This window comes from Lagopus muta, chromosome 19 (assembly GCF_023343835.1).
Source record: "Lagopus muta isolate bLagMut1 chromosome 19, bLagMut1 primary, whole genome shotgun sequence".
NCBI lineage: Eukaryota > Metazoa > Chordata > Aves > Galliformes > Phasianidae > Lagopus > Lagopus muta.
This window is the reverse complement of record NC_064451.1, coordinates 2,157,089-2,170,114: the sequence shown is the minus strand read 5'-3', so window position 1 is coordinate 2,170,114 and position 13,026 is coordinate 2,157,089. Positions and strand designations below refer to the sequence as shown.

Sequence of the window (13,026 nt, the reverse complement as noted above, 5' to 3'; positions counted from 1 at the left end):
CTGTGAGTCATGATGGAGACACTCCCACACCAACACCAAAACTCTTGGCTGGAGTCTGATTTTTATCAGATGCTTCTATTACAAAAGTTCAGATTACAGCAAGGCCTGGAGACCAGGAAAGGAGGAGGAAATGAAAGGCTGAAAAGCAAGAGATGTTTCCTTCCTATTACAGAGTTTTCTGATGGAGGACACTCCCTTGAAAAGAGATCACAGCACAGGGATGGGAAGCCTCACATCAGGGATCGTACTAAGGCGGTTTCCTAGGGGCAAAGAAGAGTTTTCCACTCTCCCTTGAGAGCCTGACAACTGAATAATGTCACACCTCCCTCTCAGATTAATATAAGCTAAGTGCAGCTTCTCCATCCTACAGTGAGCTGGCGTATTTTAATACAGACTTTTGGGCAGTTTTGAGTGGCTTGCACATCTTATGGACAGGATCAGGTGGCTTCAGCCTGAGGGCTTCATCCCCACCCTCCCCCCCCCACAGGCTGGGGGCACTCAGTGCACACCCCCAGCAGATAACTGTCTGATTTTTCATCGAAATGGCTGGAGCTGATTGCAAACTGCAATGTTGCTACTTTCAGAAGATGACTAATTTGGTGCAAGAAACTAATTAACATAATAAACTAGTCTAGACTTCAGACGTGATCTCAGGCTTCTAATTTGTTTTTGCTGGCTCAGGGGTTTTTCCTTCCCTTTACCTTCAGAAGCAGGAAACCTCTTCTCTCCGACATCAATAAATCAGGTGAGTGACGTCCGGACTGCTGCAAGATGCAGGTTCATAGTGGCTGCTGTCCTTGCATGTGCCTGCCCTGCCCCTTCCCTCTTCCCAGCCTCCCAAGGAGTCATCCAAGGCTTGGGGTGGACAGCAGCTCTTGTGCAATCCTCCCAGCCTAGCCAGCTCCATCACAAAACGTGCATCCTGGCCCTGCTGTGCTTCCTAGCAATAGCAGAGGAGTGAGCCAAAAGCAGCAGGTTGTAACAATAAGAAGTTCACATGGGGAGGGTTCTTGTACTCCAAATAGAGTCTGATTTATGGGGCTAATAAACGATCTGTATATTTTCCAAGACTGCAAAGCAACCCAAGCATGCTAAAGGCAAACAGACAGCTGCATTTTATTGTATTTGTTTAAATTAAGGGGTAGGGAGTTTAAAGACTGGGTCCAATTCTGCCACTGCGGCGTGACTGCAAGAAACAGCACATTAGACCTTTGGAGATCAAAGCTTCATGTCACTTCTGCTGGCTTTGCAAGTATCTAATTACCAACCCATTTTAAAATGGCGCCCCAAAAATCTCATTACCAAGAGTCTGCAGAGAAGGAAACTCTGAAATCAAACTCCAAACGCAACGCAATGACACCAATGCTTCTTGGAGGCCCCATATCAAATCAAACACCCCCTATATTTGGTGCCATGAATTGATGCAGTAAGCAGCTGCACTTCCCGACTGCTCAGAGCCAGGGCAGCCTGTCCAAGTCTCTGCACCCAAGACAAACAAACCTTCATTTCCCTACTTCCTGAGCTTAAAACCTTTAAAAAAGAAATGGCAAACAGATGAAGTGCTACCTTAGGATCTACTAGTGCTCCAGCCTTGATAAGGTATTTCACAGTTTCCAGGTGGTTGTTTTCAGCTGCTTCCATCAGTGGGGTCCGCTGGTCTTCAGAGCAGCTGTCTATATTCGCACCAGCCTGTTGAGGAGGCCAAGGCAAACACAAGGACAATTGTAACCTTTACTGGTTAGCAAAGGAAGGATGTGGGAGTGGAGATTTAGTAGCAAGTTTAGCAGCAAGACGTTCCTGAAATTCAGCCACGTTGAGAAAAAAAACAAAACCACCAGAGGCAGGAGACAGACAAACTTCACCTGTTCTGGAAAGCAGTGCACACTGCTTGCATCCTGTAGCCAGCAACTAGAGCACAAGGAAGCAAACAGGTGTGAAACAGCTCTTGTCATTGCTGCTTTTGGTACTGATGCTCTATGGATAGTGCTGGTAACAATGCTGACAAAAAAAATCTGCCCTTCCCAGAAGCTTGGTCTACCCTGGTCTATCATCTCTACTGACACAAGGAACAGACAAGCAGTGCTTCCCAATGTCACAGGCAGTAGGAACAACCTGCTGATCATAACAGAGGAAGGAGGTGTCAGAAATGCTACAGACTAGCTAACTATTCTATTGAAGTCAATGCCAGTATTTCTCTGAGAACACATGAAGTTCAACATGGAGTGCTCTGGACCAATATCTCTACTGTCCCATGCATCTTGCCCTCTTTGATGTAGCTCAATAATCCACCCACTACTTAAAACCAAAAGAAAATCTGAGAACTAGAACAACTCTTGGCACACCGTGCATGTACCCACGCACAAAGCAAAGACCTGCTTACAACAGTAACGTGCTGCCTCAGTTTCACCAGGCACAAGAAGGTGGCCCCATTGCTTCTGTGTGCCTCCCACTGCATGTATTTGTTTTGATCAACTTTTATAAAGCTAGAGCAGTTTAGACCAGAGAAGAGACACTTCAAGTCTAACACGCTGCGGACAATCCCAGCCAAACACACTGCTGCTGCAATAGCCAGACATCAGGGAACAGGGGAGAATACAAAGGATTCTGGAAACAAACCAGCCCTTCTGATCATCAACTCAAATTGTTTGTAGTGTCTTGCAAATTTTGCTCCTTTTACTCATACAAGTCATTCCACCTGTACTTGTGCTAACTCAAGTGAGCAAAGCTCCACCTTCAAACAGCACTTTGAATGCTGAGACATCTCAGCAGCCTCATTATCAAAGAGTGGCTTTGCCACTTTCTCAGAAGACTTTTACAGTTTTCCAGTCACAAAGGGCAAGGAAGACACAACCAGATGCCCAAGGTGCCAATGCAAAAAAAATACCACAGCCCTTCAAAGGCCTTCTTTTTTCTTCACAGTGTTCTGGAGAAGATTCAACAGCAGCACTGCTACGTGTTTCACCATCTTCCCTCATTCAAACTTACCAGAGCCCAAATGTCTACATCTCACATAACAAGTGAAACTTGCATCTTCCTTCTTTCCACAAGTGTAAAGGACAACCCTGCTGGAGTTGCTCAGATTTTGACAGAAGACAAGACAGGGTCTGACAGCCAGCAGGCTTTACAGCCTACCCACCAGCATTACAAAGAGCAAGTTGGCAGCAGCTTGCAGCTACCTGCAGGTCAGCCTGTGCTGCCACATCTGGCAGTGCACTACACTGCAGGGTGTGCTCAGACACAGAGCATCCCACATGCACTACAGTGCCCTGCATCAAAGCTCCACGTGCTCATTGCACAGACAGTGAAGCTGGTATGGAGAACAGCCTGGAAAGACATCTTCAGTCACATCACCAGAGTTTTCACATCACTCTGCACCACTCCCTCCTGCAGCAAACAGTGTGAACGAGGAGGTTTTTCAATGCTGTTTTTTCAACTGTGCTTTAGTTTTGTGGGGCACAAGACCAAAAAACAGAAAATTGCTCACACAGAAAAACACAGAAGTAGAGACAGACCTGAATCAGCATATGGCAGATGTCCACATGGCCAGACTCAGCAGCAGCATGGAGAGGGGTTCTCTTACTCTGATGCTCCATTTTAAAATTAGGGTCAATTCCATCCACTGAAAAACACAGCAGAGATGCCTTCAACCACAATTCAGAGATCAGAGAAAAGGGTAACAAGACAAGGAGCTCTCGACCGAAGCTTTTAGAAGACTTTCCCCTAGCCCATCCTCAGCCCTTCTTACTATACATGCAAGCCAGCAAGCTCTCAGAGTAGTCCCTAGGACATCTGGTATGCAGCAGCCCTCAAGCAAGGAGCTTCAGAAACACCACAGAATATAATACTTCTAATTTTTGTAGCAATTACCATTTCTACAAAAGCCACTTCCTTCATTCCCCTTCTCTCACTGCAATACCATCAACACCGTGCAAGGGTAAGAAGGAAAAAAATAAAGTGCTGCTGTCGGAAACAACAGAAAGTCAGCACCACCCAGCTTTATTGTCTCAGGACCATGATTAACTGCACTTAGTATTAGTGATCTTTTTTGCACTGCTGTAAGGAAAAGGGCTGCAAAGAGGATGGAGCTCCAACACGAGCTCGGGATCTGGCCAGAAATTCTCACAGCTGTGCAAAGACTGACAGATGATGATGACAGCCAGACAAAGATGTCTGGGCATGATAACATGTTGCATATGATGGGGCCGTAGCTAAATATCAATGAATAACATTTTGGTGCTATTGAAGACAGGAACAATGAAGCTAATACTTGTTAGGAGAAAAAAAAAAAAAAAAGGGTGATAAATGCAGAAGAACAGAAAGCATCCAAAAATGTACTTTGAAGTACTGGAGTGGAAAGGAAATGATCCCAAGTAAAACACTGTGTCCTTCACAAGGAGATATCGCTTGGGAATATTTGTTGGTCAAAACAGCCCCAACCAGCTGAAAATCATCTGGTGACAGTTACGTACCCCCAGAACAAAGCCCTGTGCACTGAAGTTCTCCTCTTTTCCGCTTTCTTGCTGACTGGTCTTAATTTAATCACACTCCCATCTCTCTAGCTCTCCACTGGATGCAAATAACCAACCATCCCACTGCACGGGGAGGCAAAGTTCTACTGGATTGGAAAAATCAAACATAGGTCATTTGGGGTAGAGAGAGCTTCTCTGGATAAAACTGCGTCCAAATGCAGAAGCAAGCTGGGAGCAAGTCCACATTTCACAGAAAGATTAAGCCATTTCTGATGACACATTACTTGCAAAAGTGGCTTTCTCCTCCCAACACCACTCACAAGGGGCAGTGGGGAATATGACGTGCTGCCATGCTGGGAACTGGGCTCTGGCAGCTGCCTGGCAGGAGCTGGGAGTACAGCCAGACATCCCGTGTCCTGGGAAAGAGCCACCTACCCAACATAAGCAGGACTTTTTGCAGCTCTCCTTGCCTCGCAGAGAAGTACAACTGCTTTGGATGGAACCGTAACTTCTTGGGTCTGCAGCAATGGGGAAAGAGGCAGAATTAACACACACTGAACAACACTCCCCAGTATTTTTTATCCCAACCCACACCGTAGGCAAGAGAAGGTTTGTTCCTACAGTACAGCTCCAGAATGCCAGCAACACCAAAGAACATCAACTCTTTAGGAGACATTCAAACCTCCAGCTTTGGTCACAGTCAGCCTTGTTCTAACAGCAGCCATAGCTACTCAGAGCTGCTAATAAAAATTTCTGGATCTTACTGCTACAAATAGGAATTCCTAGTAGTCATAGCTGAAGTTAGAGGTCTGGTGAAAAGCAAAGTCCTCCAGACAAATCACTATGACATTTAGAGCTTTAACTGCTTCCTGGAATCAGTAATCCGCTGAAGTTGACAAGGGACTGAAGTGAATAAGAGAACACAAGAACTGAGTGGAGTCAAAATCCACAGAAGCTAAATCTCGGTTTTCCTTAGGTTAAGCAGCTCTGCTGGGAACTGGAGAGACCCAGAGGCCTTTTCCTTACTTTTCAGAGTCCAGAGCAATCAGGGCACTTTCCAGAGTTTCTTTAACTGGTCCCTGGGTCAGGCTGGTAGTAGGCTTTGGAAAAACTGAAGATCCAGCTAAGTCAAATCCCTCTGCAGCCGAACTTTCTGGCTTGTCTTCCTCAGACAACCGCGTTCCAGTGACACTGAAAATGAGAGAGAGCCAAAGCACAACCATTACAAATATACAACACTGTGTGTATCTTAGGCTAAAGAAGGAAAGGAAACTGATTTTAAATTGACCGACAGCATAAGCAAAATTGAAACACAAAGCAAGATATTTCACAGGCTTTTTGGTAAGAACTTGCCCTGAAAAGGAGTTGCATTGTCCTATGACTACATTTTGATGTACTCTTTGCAACAGGCAACAGAAGATCATGGGGCTGAGGGCACTGCCCTGCTCACTGCAAGTCATAAAAGCCTTGAGAACAAGATCAGATCACACGGGAAGGTGAAGTACTGTTCATCACAGGGATGTCTTCATTTATGTTTTCCTCTAAGTTTTGATTCTCTGCATCTGTACCCACTGCTGTGGGCAGCTAAGCAGCTCAGGCTAGGTATTCCACATGAATTTCTCTCTCATTCACCACACATGGGGATGTCAACTCATTCCACTACTATTTCATAGAATTTCATAGAATGGCCTGGGTTGAAAAGGACCACAATGCTCATCTAGTTTCAACCCCCTAATATGTGCAGGGTTGCCAACCAGCAGACCAGGCTGCCCAGAGCCACATCCAGCCTGGCCATGAATGCCTGCAGGGATGGGGCATCCACAGCCTCCTTGGCAACCTATGCCTCACCACTCTGTGTGAATAACTTCCTCCTAATATCCAACCTAAACCTCCCCTGCCTCAGTATCATTTCTAACAATAAGAGGAAGGAGTTGTATTAACCCCCAAATCTTCATGACCATTGCCCCAGCCCGTCCTGTGCTTGCTGGGCTCCTCTCTGGCACTGTAGCACAGAATAGGCCTGCAAACACCTGCAGCTGAGCTTGGCTTGTCAGAGCAGCACCAGAAAACACCTTGCTCTGCCAGCAGGAGCACAAGCATTCAAATGCAAAGCACGGCCTGGCACAAGGGTCGAGGCTGCCACGTGCTCCTATGCTCACCTTCCCGTCGTGGTGTCAGCCCTTCCTTCCACTGCTGCTGGTTTCTGCTGCTCGTAGGTCAGCGACACCGTGGAAGTCGTGTCTGCTTTTGCTATTGTCACCTCCTTTGCCTTGGAGGCATCTTCCCCGCAGTGTGGGCAGTAGCTCGTGTCGTTGACCTGGGAGGCACAGTTCTTGTGGAAACGGTGGGAGATGCTGCTCTCAGGCTGACACTCCATGAAAGTGCCCTAAAAAAATCAGAGGAGACATTCATACCTTGGTCACTACGTGCCTTACCCCTTCCACATGCTTCATCCGCAGAGCTCTTAAATACTTCATTCATGACCACTCCTGTCCCTCGCGCTTCCAGTACAGTAAGCAAGCACTGCCACTTCTTTAGAAGAGAACAAAACCAAGGTAATGGGAAAAAACTCACTTGGTTAGGAACTGCAAAGCAAGTTTTTTTTAATTGCACGTGGGAAACAGAACCACAAAGTCCCATTTTCCAGCTCTAACACTTGAGGTTCTTGCTTACGTTTCTAGAAGTGCCAGTGTACTGTAAGGACGCTCCCAATACTGGAAAAGAAAACTTCAAACCAGTCAGCACTAAAACTACCAAACACATCTGCACGCAAACCATTCGAGGAACAAATAATACAATTACATCAGCTGTCAATCCCAATGTAACCCAAAGCATGCAACTTCTCTCTTTGGACCAGCCCTGTATGCTGTTTAACCCCATCTGCTGACAGATGTGAGCCACCTTTCTACAAATTATCTTCTCTTTCCAGCAAAGTCTTCCAAGCTGAACTGCACCCCAGAACAAACACACTGTTTGTTCTGTGATATCAGTGCTACCTGAAGCCCCACCGTGCTCTGTGTTATTAGTGACTGATAACACAGACAAACACTGCCAGTTTTACCTTTATGAACTATGAAGCCACTCAGAGACGTAACAGCATTAAGGAAAAGTTAGTTAAAGCCCACTCTTCTCCTGGATTCACAGTCCTCCCAAGAAATCTAATTAACTATTTCAGCATTGCAAAATGCCTTCGAGCGTTTTGAGGGTTTTATCTTTTAAATGATCTTTGACTCAGCATGAAAACTCAGGACGGTTCCATTTATTACAATAATGTTGAGACTTCTCCAGCATCTTTCATTGAGTCATCTTAAAGAACCCTAACATCAGACAATTAACCCACCCTATCACCCCGGGAGGCCCTCAACAAGGGTTTCACCAGCAAGGAAACAAGGACACCAATGGCTCAAAGCACTGGGCCAACGCTATTAAAACCTCAGTGGCAGAGGTGGAGGAAGGAGCAGGAGATCTCAAACACTGCCTTGTTCCAGTGCCATCACTCAGGTTCCCCACCTAAACCCCTGTGAGTGGTGGGGGGGAGGGGACAGAACCCCTGTCCTGTATGCAGACTCTTTCAAGAAGCAGGCTAACACCATTTGTGATGTGATTGACCATACAGAGGAAGAAAAAAACAAACAAGTTCCAAAAAAATTCCAAAGGTATGACTTCCACCCCTTTGGTAACACCCCTTGAGGTCTCCAGGAAGTTACAGGTGAGCATTGCAGCTACCCTCACACACATTACTGTTGAAAACACCATCTGACGTGCTGTGGAACGAGGTGGAGCTTATGCCAGGAAGTCAGTAAACCCCTTTGGGTAAATCTCCACCTTCACCTCTTCCAGCTACTGCGACAAGTACCCCCTTCCCTAGATTGAGAGCACGGACTTACTGCAGTGCAAAAGTATCCACAGCCAGGGCAACACTGGTGTTTCACCATCCTCCCTCTATGGTCCTCACACAGCACCAAAAGCTGGACTTTGTTAGACGGGCGCATCAGTTCATACTTAACCACACTGTTTGTGCATCGGCCCAGCTGGAACAGGAGAAATTAAAGGAAATGAAATTACTGGAGACCAAAACACTCTCTGTGCTTGTGCGGAGGAAGATTTTGCACACTGCCTTGATGAGCCCTGGCTTTTTCACAGTAATTCAGATGTGTGCCAGATAGCATTAGCAGTGCAGCAGGAAGCTGTGAAAGCTGCTCTCACAGGAAGAAATGCATCATTTGCTAACTAACATGCATGTGGACCGGAGTCATTTGTTCCTTGCAAGAAAAATCATAACTGGAAATACGCAACAGCCAAGCAGCCACAGAGGGGGCAGTCCCAGGGGCCTGACTCACAAAACACTCTCTGCTTTTGCCAGGAAGAGCGGGTGTCAGTGACCAAGAGAACGAGACCGTACGCACTAAATCTTGTTACTGTTCAAAAGTACAAGTCACAGGAAGATAAAGGGAAAAATAATTGCTCTTCGTTGCCAGCTATGTTATCGTCTGTACTGGTTCCAGCACTGGCCCCCGCCCAGACCACAGGGATGAATAGCCAGTCATTTACGAGAGCTCAACTCCAGTCAGATTTTCAGCGTGCTTTCTGAAACATTTCACCAGTGTGTAATTTTGGGCTTAAGAGCTGTCTTCTCTCACACCACCTTGTTGTGTTAGTGACAGCAGGCTCCATGAGCAGGGCTTTTCCCAGCGGTGTCTGTCCCCCTGCTGCGCCAGAAGGACTGGGGCTTCCTCCTGCCACCCTTGTGCATACACCTATGAGCCTCCTCCACATCCTGGTTGCCACCTGCCAGTGCGGTGCAACATCGTTTGGGTTCTCATAACTCCCTCCAGATGAAAACCTTGCTTTCCCCAAACGCTTGGCAAAGGACATTTCCAGCACAGAAACATAAACATGAGAAGTTCATAGGAGGAAACAGCCCTACCAGAATCTGAGCGTGGTGCACTGCACTCTGCCTCCATGATCAGAGCAGTCCGTAAGGAACACAGTGTCTGTTCATCACTAGCAGGCTGCCCCTCCTGCTCTAGCTGAGGTTTGATTCACTGCTTTTTCTCAGCAAAACTAAACTCCCTCTCTGATTTATTTTAAACTCCATTTCTCCTACAAACAACACACCTACAGGAAAAAGAAAAAAGAAAAAGAACAGTTTTTAACCTGAGCTCTTCTCCCTTAGCATCTCTGACCCAGCTTACCCAAATTCCAGCTGCAAATCCTACCTGTGATTGTGACACCTTGCCTAGAGTGATCACTGCTAGCACACAGATCCCAGGGGCTGCAGGAAAGGACCAGTCCATTGATTTTTATTTATGAGTGGAGGAAATTTGATTAAGGCGTGAGAAGCTGCACTGCCTGTGTAAGGAAGTCCCTGCATCATTCTGTCACGACATATTATTTGTTAGAAAAGTCTAAAATAGTACAAAATGATTAATTGCTATTTTCCAGCCATTAGAGAGTGTAGCACAGTGCTCCTAACTACAGCATTATCCAAGGACATGACAGCCTAGAGAACCCACTATTCATACATGTAATATCCTTACCACATCTATGAGTCACTTACCCATTGCCAAAAAGAATCTAACAGAATGCATGGCCTTTGCTATTCCTTCCTCTGATTTATCTGGGGAGAGAACTGTCAGACAACCATAGGAACTCTTCTGTATACGTTTTGTTATTCAGAAACCCTGGAGAACCCTCTCTCCTGTAAGTTTCCAGGGCATTCTCTCCTTAACCTATCAACTTTGTCATGCTAGTGAAATTCCTTTCTCTATAGGTACCTACTAACAGAAGTAGAGCTGGGCTGTAAATGTGATTACCCCTTCCTCCCTCCATCCACCTTTCTACTGGGATCCTCCAGAAGAGCCAGGAGTGCTCTGACTCCTTGTCCTTCTACCAGTAAATATCAGAGCACCGCAGCATGGCTGCAGCTCAGCTGAAGCACCACAGAAATGTCAGTTTCTTCCAGAGCAAGAAGCATCTCCTGAGTTTGATTCTGTCTTCCCTTCCAGACTCTGAGAGGAAGTCACTTTTGCCACTTAATTCCACCTTCTCGGAACCAGCAGAGCCCAGCTAGCCCAGCTGTGATCAGTTTAGAGGCATCGAGTGCAATGTTTCCAGCCAGCCAGCCACAGAGGCTGCGCAGGACTGCCAGGACATAGGAAGCTTTGTAACAGAAGCCTCTTGGGGGGAGGAGAAAAGTGGAGGGCCAGAAGAGACTGAGCTGGCGGAAAGCATGCCAAGTTCCAGAAATTCAAGAGCTGGCTATGGAAAGGTTTGCATCAGCTCCTTTGTAGTCAAGGGAACCAGCTCCAAGCTTCCCCTGATTGGATTCTCTCACTTTGATGCATGCTAATGTATTTTAGCCCACTTGGCCCGAAGCATTGCCTGTTACATCCAGTTGATCCAGCTACACAAGCCAGGACAAGCAGGAGATCCACCCAGTGCCTCTCCAGCTAGCCCTGCAGGCTGCTCCTACTCACTTTGGAGTGGCTTTCACCCGAGTGTGTGACACATGCAGTGTGCTGGGGGGAGGTGCTTGCCCCACCATGCCCCACCAGTGGGCTCCCAATCTAGCATGTTGCAGAGCATGAGTGATGTAATGCATGCTCCTGGCACGGCTTTGTCTCTTTATGTCTTTGTCCTCAGGAAAAAAAGTCTGCGAGAAGCTGAAAGACAGGTTCCTACCTCATTGTCCACACTCTCGGTGGCCATGCACTGGTTGTTGGCTAGCGTGGTGATCTCTCTGCTTTTGGGGGTTTCCATTCGACAGCTACAGAGGGGAACTTCCTGGAGACCGTCTACTTCCATTGCTTCAGGACCATTGGAAAGACCTAGAGTACAGAAGATCAGCAAATCAACTCTGATGTTACCCTCTGGGAGAACACATCAACACTGTCCATGTCTCATGGCATCTTCCAGTTCCACATCCTGAAATGCTTCAAAGGCATCACTTAAACCCTACAAAGACCCACTTCTTACAGCAGATGGAGTTTGCAAAAGCACACGGTACTTTTCTGAGTCCAGTGACACTACAGATGACAGTGCTGAATTCAAGAATACTGAGTGAAAAACAGTTTATCCTGAGAAAACCCCAACGTGGAAAAACTATAAGATACAGATTTTTATCAGTCTCTCTTTCTCACCTGTCCCACAACACTGCGCTCTGGCACCAGGAAATCTGTGGGTAACAAACTAGAGTTGGAAATTCAAGTAGTAAGGGGAGTGTTAAATAGAGAAGATCAGGGAAGCACAAACTACTATTTGCAGAAGCTTACTACACAAATGGGAACAACAAAATTCCTGGGACTATTTGGTCTCACACAACCAAAATATATCTATCTATCTATCTATCTATCTATCTATTTATATATATATATATATTTTTTTTTTTTTGAAAGAGAACAAACCAGAGAAAAGAAAGCAGCAAGATGTTCAGATTTTCTTGCCTTCTCCTCATCTCTTTCTCTCAGGTATTTAACACTCCCAAGCCTTTTTAAAGGTGGATAATGGCTTTTAAGTGATCACACAGCCAGGAATGGGGGAACACTGAATATTCTTGGGGCTCCTCTGGATTCAACTCATTTACTAGGTTACGTGTGACCACAAGACACTGACCCAATGACACAGGGATTACTTTTTGTCCTTCACACCTACCTTAGTCCTACAGAGTTGTAACACCTTTTGCAAGGTTTTAAACCCTCAAACATCACCCGCAGTTCACCCTGTAGTGTCCCAAGCTTTTCCTGCACAAGCCTGCTATGGGTTGGAGTCCCAGTGAGAAGGAATTAATTGTGCTGCTGTTTTAGAAGCTTTTGAAAGACGAATTATTTTGCTGCAGAATTTCAAAGACTAACTTCATTCTTCAGAGAGATTCCTCTGTAGCTGCCCTGGCAAAAGCACTCTCCCTTATGGCTACGACCCTACAAGCTGAGCAGAAGCTCTTTTCATCTTGTAAGGAGTTTCCATTGGTTAAGTTGCAAGACCAAGCCCTGAGAAAGGATGAGACGTTTCAAGACACAAGTAGAAGGAAAGCCCTTTGTCATGTAGAATCCTGCCCAGATATTAAATGTTTAAGTGCTTTATCTAGGACCACAAATCAAAAAGCTCATTCCTCACCTTCCAAGCTGTCACTTTCATAATCTTTTTTGACATCCAGAGGCTCTGATGAAAACATCCCTCATCCATCCTGACCCTCCCTTGGTGGTAAACACTCCCACCCGTTCTTTGATGTGCTCCTATCAAAGAGCCACACCACTTCTGAAGGCAGAAGAGCAATGGGGGAGAACCGTCAGATCCACACCGGAGCCAAGGATCAGCCCTGGGAACGGCTGCCACTCAGACACCCCTACCATCCACCGTCCTCACTGGCCACCAAAGGCAGACCCCTGCAAGTTCCTGAGGAGACGAGGGCACCAGTGTGCAGGGCGATGATTCACTCAGAGGCCACACATACATCGCCCAAAGCCGGGGGAGTGGGACAGACAGATGGATGCATCCCACCTCAGCAGCGTTCCCAAACCGCTCAGCCCCCCCTCACGCCTCCGGCCCCCGGCTTCTG

The 13,026-nt window shown here is 46.5% G+C and overlaps 1 protein-coding gene across 13 annotated transcripts in view; it reads right to left on the bottom strand.

Moving 5' to 3' along the window:
* EHMT1 (euchromatic histone lysine methyltransferase 1) overlaps positions 1 to 13,026 on the bottom strand; it is a 96,448-nt gene that overhangs the window by 18,245 nt on the left and 65,177 nt on the right. For 11 of the 13 annotated variants that reach the window (XM_048966439.1, XM_048966437.1, XM_048966431.1 and 8 more), the window contains 7 exons: positions 11,154 to 11,299; positions 8,357 to 8,500; positions 6,629 to 6,855; positions 5,496 to 5,660; positions 4,905 to 4,987; positions 3,513 to 3,619; positions 1,567 to 1,689 (listed from right to left, as the gene is read on the bottom strand). In XM_048966439.1, the coding sequence (XP_048822396.1) occupies positions 1,567 to 1,689; positions 3,513 to 3,619; positions 4,905 to 4,987; positions 5,496 to 5,660; positions 6,629 to 6,855; positions 8,357 to 8,500; positions 11,154 to 11,299 (995 nt within the window). The remainder of the gene's footprint in view (positions 1 to 1,566; positions 1,690 to 3,512; positions 3,620 to 4,904; positions 4,988 to 5,495; positions 5,661 to 6,628; positions 6,856 to 8,356; positions 8,501 to 11,153; positions 11,300 to 13,026) is intronic. The other 2 variants (XM_048966434.1, XM_048966435.1) reach the window with 1 other exon arrangement.